The sequence below is a fragment of the Oryza glaberrima genome, chromosome 6 (genome assembly GCF_000147395.1).
Source record: "Oryza glaberrima chromosome 6, OglaRS2, whole genome shotgun sequence".
In the NCBI taxonomy this organism is placed as follows: domain Eukaryota; kingdom Viridiplantae; phylum Streptophyta; class Magnoliopsida; order Poales; family Poaceae; genus Oryza; species Oryza glaberrima.
The window spans coordinates 20,465,135-20,473,109 of NC_068331.1; the positions used below are offsets into that span (position 1 = coordinate 20,465,135).

At 43.7% G+C, this 7,975-nt stretch overlaps 1 protein-coding gene across 1 annotated transcript; it reads left to right on the forward strand.

Moving 5' to 3' along the window:
- Nucleotides 1-414: 414 nt before the first annotated feature.
- On the forward strand, nt 415-7,381 carry LOC127777175 (amino acid permease 3-like). Its single transcript, XM_052303714.1, has 6 exons — nt 415-768; nt 4,978-5,211; nt 5,571-5,664; nt 5,789-6,006; nt 6,092-6,231; nt 6,367-7,381. The coding sequence occupies exons 1-6, from the start codon at nt 645-647 to the stop codon at nt 7,012-7,014; spliced, it is 1,458 nt and encodes a 485-aa protein (XP_052159674.1). The 5' UTR covers nt 415-644; the 3' UTR covers nt 7,015-7,381.
- The last annotated feature ends 594 nt before the right edge of the window (nt 7,382-7,975 follow it).

The window sequence follows — 7,975 nt, forward strand, 5'->3', positions numbered from 1 at the left end:
AATGTAAGTCATTCTAGTATTTCCCACATTCATATTGATGATAATAAATCTAGATAGATATAATGTTAGAATGACTTACATTGTGAAACGGAAGTAGTAGTAGAGAGACAGTGACAATGGTTGGATTTTAGAAATCAGGTTTTATATGAGGAAAATGGTTTTTAGGAGGAAGTGAGAGAGAGGATGGAGGGATATACTATAGAGATAAAGATAACGATAGAAATAAAGATAATATTCTGCAGAGATTCCACTTCATTAATACTTCGGTTCCACATTCCACAGGAATCCTGCAATGGAAAACAAAAAAAGCTGAATCTCTCCAACCACCATTGATTTCCGATTTCAGAGCCCATATATTGACCTCCATGCATTTGCAATCAACAGGTTAAAACGGAAGCCGCGTCCATTCAAATCGCTTCGATAAATTGCCCAAAAACAAAAAACCGAAACCAAAACAGAAAAAATAAAAGGTGAACGAGGGACCCGGCCGCCATACGCGTCGAGTACCATTCACTTGTAGTGTATATATACTGCCACCATTCACTCGTTCCCCCCGCATCGCATCCTCTCCCCACACAATCCCCACCCGGCCTAGCGAGCGAGAGAGAGGGAAGGGTTGCGACTTGCGACTCGCGAGCGGCGAGATGGCGAAGGACGTGGAGATGGCGGTGCGGAACGGAGACGGCGGCGGCGGCTACTACGCCACCCACCCGCACGGCGGCGCCGGCGGCGAGGACGTCGACGACGACGGCAAGCAGCGGCGAACCGGTACGGATCAAACCCGACCCCGACCCCTCGTGATTCCCCCGTCTCGTTAACCCTCCTCTTCTCCTCCCTTCGCCATCGATGATGATGTGGCTGTGCTGTTGTGTTTCCGTGCGGTGCGTGCGTGTCCTTGTGGTGGATTGGACTTTTTGCGGTTTTTGCTTCCTATTTTTGGGCGCATATATGCCCGCTTTATCAATCTCGCTTAGAGTCCAGTGGATCATCCTACTCATCAAAAGGGAGGTCTAGAAACACGGTGCACGCGAGATTTCTGGTAGGGAAAACTCCACGAAAAGTTGGTTCAAATTCGAGACAAAGTAGTTCGAATTCAAAAAAAAAAACCGAAACGTTTCAAGGGATCGGAAGGCGTGAACAACCATGGTCCTAGCTGGACCCTTGTCATCTCCTCGGTTTCTGTTCCAATCTAGCGAGCGGCGCGGCGCCGCCTCGGATGGATTTTTGGTTGGTGCTGACTGCTTGACTTCTGCGTTTTCTTCCTCCCTTTTCCCGGAAACTCCCGTGGATTTTGGTTGGTTGGTGGCGCTCTGGTGCGGTAGGCTTCGTCCATAGCCAACACGGCCAATTAAGCCGCCATGAATGGACATCGTTGTGCGTATGTATCGTGGTAAAATAAAAATCGAACTACAGTGTTCTCTGTGAAGTGAAACCCTGGAGAATTTTTACTGCGTTCAAGATACATGGTGTGCGCTTTTTTTTTTTTTGTGTTTGTGTTTCCCTTTTTGGGTTCCCCAACGGAGCGCATGCAAGCGTCCGGCGACGTGTACGCTGGGTTTTTTTTTTCCAGCATTTCGTCTAGATCTGTCTGTTCCTAGAGTCCAAAATTAATTAATTAATTAATTAAGTATGTAGAGGTTCAAAATTAATTAATTAGTTAGTGGAAGCACAGGAGGTATGGTGGTGGAGTCGTGGACACTTCACACATTAGGATTAAAATCCGTGCATGAATTTTAGTTTACACCAAAATTGAAAGTTTGGTTGAAATTGAAACGATATGACGGAAAAATTGGAAGTTTGCTTGTGTAGGAAAGTTTTGATGTGATGAAAAAGTTGGAAGTTTGAAGAATTATTTTGGAATTAAACACGGCCTAAAATTTTAATGAGATCAGGGATATATCGCTAGTTTAGTAGTTTTCATCTTTTAGGGCATATATTAGGGAACATATTTATAAAAAATCGCTAGTTTAGTAGTTTTTATTTTTTAGGCATATATTAGGGAACATATTTATAAAAATGTGTGAGTTTTCGGGTCTATTTGGATTGTTACCCTACCAATTTTTTTAGTGCCAAAATCTAGACAAGTTTTGGCACAACCTATTTTGTAAGGTAAGATTGTTTTTTATTATATTTGGTTTGCTACCAACATAGAGTCAAAATGTGAAATTGTAGTAAAGAATGTTCTAGATAATGCAAAATCTAGATTAGGTAGGAGTACCAATGAATGGGCTTCAATTCAAATCAAACACAAGTACTATTCAAATTACCAAAATATTGATAGGGCATGTTTTTGGTAGCAATCCAAATTGGCCCTTCATCTTTTAGTGTTTCATGTGTATCTGCTTTCTAATCGAAAAAAAAAGAATTAGTTAATCAAGAATTAATTAATTTTTATATCACGTGAATAATTTGGCTTGCGCCGTTCCGCGTCGCGCGCGCTGTCGGATGCTGGATGCAAGAGGCCAGAGCCAACCATCCACAGCACCTAGCACAGCAGGGGGTCGCGCGCTGGTCAACAGCCGCGTACCCCCACGGTCAACGCGCATCAGCCACTCGATCTGAGGCATGCACGGTCTAGATGACGCCACGTTCGCAATAAAAGCTCCCCCTGATCAACGAGTGACGTGCTGTTTCACGGAGTGTGACGTGGCACGGGCAGTATAGTACGTGTACGTGTGAACACACGCGCATGCGACAGCGCATTTCCACGCGTGCAATTCTGACTCGCAAAAAGCGTATAGTAGTACTAGCTGCTTTTTTGCAATTTGTATTCCTTGAACGGCACAACGTGTTTGGTGGAAAATTCATAAAATTCACCGTACTTTTTGACGAAAAACGGATATATGCTTGGTTGAGCGGTCCACTTTAAGCTACCAATATCGATTATCTTATCGTTAGTCAGCTTCAGTGAGATCATATCTAAAGTAACTGGTGCTGAACTCGTCAAGGAATCATTCCGGCGGCCTGAAAGCCCCTCTTTGGATGGCTCTGCGCCTCTGCCTGGCCGCTTCCGATCGGCCGGAATCTATGTCCTCGTACCTTTTACGCAGCACCAACTGATGATTGCGTGCTTTCAACATATTTTGGTTTGGAACGCAGTGATCTCGTATTTTATTCGAAATGCGTAAAAGCTTTGTTGATTCTACGGAAACGCTCTTTGGTTTGTAGAAAAAAAAACCCTTCATATATCTTTTCCTTTGAAATTCCTTTGTAATGACAATCTTGTAAATAGTTTGGAATTTTTTTCATAAGATAATATCATCCGACGTGACTAGGGATTTTAAGTTTTTGTTTGCGACCACTCATCTTATTTAAAAAATTTGTGCAAATAGAAAAAACGAAAAGCTGTGTTTAAAGTACTTTGGATAATAAAGTAAATCAAAAAAAAGAAATAATAATTCCAAATTTTTTTGAATAAGATGAGTGGTCAAACAGTGCAAGTAAAAACTCAGAATATGAGACGGAGGGAGTAGTTTCTAAGGCTTGGTGGTCGGCATGAACCAATCTTTTTTTTTCTAGGTGTACCTAAACACCTGTTTTAAAGTTTTCTTTCTCGTAGAATCATACTGTATGTAGAATTGAAGAAACTATGCCATCCTATTCATGTGCTTTTACGTACTCTTCCCTATTCTTATGTTTTGAGTTTTCTTCCTTCTAGAGGGCCCTTGTTTCTCTGTAATGTGAAGTTCTTTAGTGCCAACTGCCAAGACCTTAATCATGGACTAAGCGTCTGTTTAGCAGAGTTTAAAATTCTCAGAAACAATCAGCTGGTAACCAACTTCTAAGAATCTGGAAAAGTTAGATTCTACAACTACAGCTTCTATTTAGGGGAGATTCTGATTCTGATTCTACAACTACAGCTTCTATTTAATCTCCCTTAAACGGGCTCTAAGTGGATCCACTATATATATATATAGTGGACTTTTGTCTTATCTCCTCAGTTCTTTCAACGGAGTACTAGGCACAGCCCATATTGTGAAGGAGAAGAAAATGGCCAGACCTTTTGACTGCGAGGCATGGGCTGGATAGTCTTTGGGATGAGGTGACCGATGCGAGGGTGATAGATGCGCCGTAGACCTGCTGTTTCTGACCTTTTGGCGCATAGCTCTACGCACGACAACTCTACTCCGTGTAGGATAGTGTAGGCTAGTGTAGCGGTACTGAATATTCCGTATTCGTGCTGTACAACCGTGGTGTGCTCCCTGCGTACGGTGGTTTGGGGATTTTTTTTTTCACAAAATATGTGGATTTTTTTAAAATAAAGCTATCTAAATCTTGCGGAGTTATTGTAATGGTATTTTTTGGGATAATTTTTAATGACAGGTATTGTGCATTGATATAGTTAGTGGGCCTTTTTGAATGGTTAAAGTGAAAATATTTTTCACTGAACGCTTTCTAAACGTCAATGCATTTATGAATAGAGTAGAGAGTACTATGGAGTCTATGACCTTCTCAGATGGGAGACTCTCTAGCTACCGGGATGATACTAGACCTTTGTGTTCATCAAGAGATCGCATGTTCACATGTGTAGGCCCTTTATATATGTTGAGTTGTTGACTTGTGTTCTTCAGAGGGTGACAGTCTCCATGGCTCAATGATTTGTTTGGAATTGTCTATTCTGTTTCAGTTGGCATGGGACATGGGTCTTGTACTCTGTCCCAAAGTGTGCATGTGTCCTCATCCGATTAATCAAGGCACTGTGTTAATCATTCTTTAGAAACTCATTAACTGTATGCATACATAGACTGATTGAGGGGCTACAGATCATAAACCATGGATGCATGTGGGTATTAATCATTTTTTACCCTCGGTTTGGTGCATGCTGTCACTAAGTGGAGTGAACTTGTTCACAGTTGAGATTATGAGTAAATATCAAGGAGACAAGAACTGAAATTCGAAAGGAATTAAAGTCATAAATGAAATGATTGAATTTTCAGAATGTTGAAGGACTGAAAACTTGTGCAATTCGTTGAGCAGGTAACGTATGGACGGCGAGCGCGCACATCATCACGGCGGTGATCGGCTCCGGCGTGCTCTCTCTCGCATGGGCAACGGCGCAGCTCGGCTGGGTGGTCGGGCCGGTGACTCTGATGCTCTTCGCCCTCATCACGTACTACACCTCTGGGCTCCTCGCCGACTGCTACCGCACTGGCGATCCGGTCAGCGGCAAGCGCAACTACACCTACATGGATGCCGTTGCGGCCTACTTAGGTAAATACTATTTCTTCCATTTCAAAATATATGGAGCTGTTGACTTTAATATAATGTTTATTCATTCGTATTATTTAAAAATTATATAAATATTATTTATTTTGTTGTGACTTGTTTTATCAATATAGAAACTAGTCTTAACTTATACTTTTACATATTTACACTAAAATTTTGAATAAAACGAATGTCAAACGTTATACAAAAAATCAACACCGTCATACATTTTGAAATTGAAATGGAGGTAGGAATAACAAGCTGTGTCTACATGAACATCGATATGCATGCGTCAGAGAATTTAGAATTTTTTCTCTGAATTCAGAGATGTCATACGAGCCTTGTTGCTGTTCTTAAATATGCAGGTGGCTGGCAAGTCTGGTCCTGTGGTGTTTTCCAATATGTCAACCTGGTTGGGACAGCAATTGGGTACACAATCACAGCATCCATCAGCGCAGCGTAAGTTCTGAAGAATTGATCTGTTCATAAATCACAATGGCATACTACAATTCTCCATTGCTTTCACAACTCAATGCTATACACGGTTCTGACTTCTGAGGTTAATTTGAATGATCTTCTACAGGGCTGTGCACAAGGCCAACTGCTACCACAAGAACGGCCACGATGCCGATTGCGGTGTCTACGACACCACGTACATGATCGTCTTTGGAGTCGTCCAGATCTTCTTCTCCATGCTGCCCAACTTCAGTGACCTCTCATGGCTTTCCATCCTCGCCGCGGTCATGTCATTCTCATACTCGACCATTGCCGTTGGCCTCTCGCTTGCGCGAACAATATCAGGTGAAGAAATCTTTCTGAAGATGGTATCAGTGTCACTGCATATATAGTTTGTAAGCTTTCTCATCATCTCCATGTGTCTGTACAGGTGCTACTGGTAAGACTACTCTGACTGGCGTTGAGGTTGGAGTTGACGTCACTTCAGCCCAGAAGATCTGGCTCGCGTTCCAAGCGCTCGGTGACATCGCGTTCGCCTACTCCTACTCCATGATCCTTATAGAAATTCAGGTAAGCTGTGCACAGCAAAGTTCAGAGTTTGAGAAACATTTGAGCAACAGTCACAAACATGTCTCAGTTTGTTTGCTTGCAAGGTTTTTCAGTAACCGATGATGAGTCTGAAAAAAATGGCATTTGAAATTGCAGGACACGGTGAAGTCTCCACCGGCGGAGAACAAGACGATGAAGAAGGCGACGCTGCTGGGGGTGTCGACCACGACGGCGTTCTACATGCTGTGCGGGTGCCTGGGGTACGCGGCGTTCGGGAACGCGGCGCCGGGGAACATGCTCACCGGGTTCGGCTTCTACGAGCCCTACTGGCTGATCGACTTTGCCAACGTCTGCATCGTGGTCCACCTGGTCGGCGCCTACCAGGTGTTCTGCCAGCCCATCTTCGCCGCCGTCGAGACGTTCGCCGCCAGGCGGTGGCCGGGCTCGGAGTTCATCACCCGGGAGCGCCCCGTCGTGGCCGGCAGGTCGTTCAGCGTCAACATGTTCAGGCTGACGTGGCGGACGGCGTTCGTGGTCGTCAGCACGGTGCTCGCCATCGTGATGCCCTTCTTCAACGACATCCTGGGCTTCCTCGGCGCCGTCGGGTTCTGGCCGCTGACGGTGTACTACCCGGTGGAGATGTACATCCGGCAGCGGCGGATACAGCGGTACACGTCCAGGTGGGTGGCGCTGCAGACGCTCAGCCTCCTCTGCTTCCTCGTCTCGCTCGCCTCCGCCGTCGCCTCCATCGAGGGCGTCAGCGAGTCGCTCAAGCACTACGTCCCCTTCAAGACCAAGTCGTGATCGGGATCACGACGGCCTGTTTTTTTTTGCTTTTGCATCCTGATGAAAAAAGATTTCAGAAACATATGCACAACAAATGCCGGAAGTTAGCCAAGAGTTTGGTCACCAGCTCGGTGCGTTGGTCGGTCAGGAGGAGGAGGGTTCAACTTGTGTAGGTTAAGAAATGCTAGAGAGTATGGAGACCATCTTCGATTGCTGCTCATGTATAGAAAAAAGAGGAAGCTTCGTATTCATGTAATGAATCGGAATGTTTAACAAACAAGGCTTGTTCTGAACTCTTCTCAGGGACAGGCATGGATAACAGATTAAAGATAAATGAATGTGTTAGACAAGGGCAGATTAGAAGCGGCTCTTAAGCTTCACACAATGGTTTTTTCTCTTTCTTTTATTAATGAAACCAAAGCAGTTGAACAATTGAGCAATATGATTAATGAGAAACGACTGGAGGTCTCACTCCTCTTTATAAAATTCGATACAGAAGTTCTTGCTCTCATATCTAACCTTTTTTTTATATATATATATTTTGCTAGAAATTGCTTTGGCAGTGTAGAGGATTGTACCAACCCAAAAACATGTCACTAGTGTACTTATGCGTGATGCTGTCACGCCCTGAAGTTTTCCCCTTCTTCTTTCCTTAAAATTTGTTAAATAAATCATCCGAAGAAATGGTTTGAATTAACCTAGAGCTAATTTCCTAATTAATAAATGTAATTAATAAATGGAAATTGGCATCGTGGGATTTTTCTTGGGTTCCACATGTCGCAATGCATTAACAGGATTTTTAGCGGAATTTTCAGAGCCCTATAAATAATTTTTAACCATTTAAAATCATCAAGGTGCAATTTTAATCCCAGGAAAATCCTTTTCCCTTTTCTTTTTTCTTTTCCTTCCTTTTTTTCTCTTGATGGGCCGTCGGCCCATTTCTCTCCCGCGCCCTCATCCTTCTTGCTGGGCCGGCCCG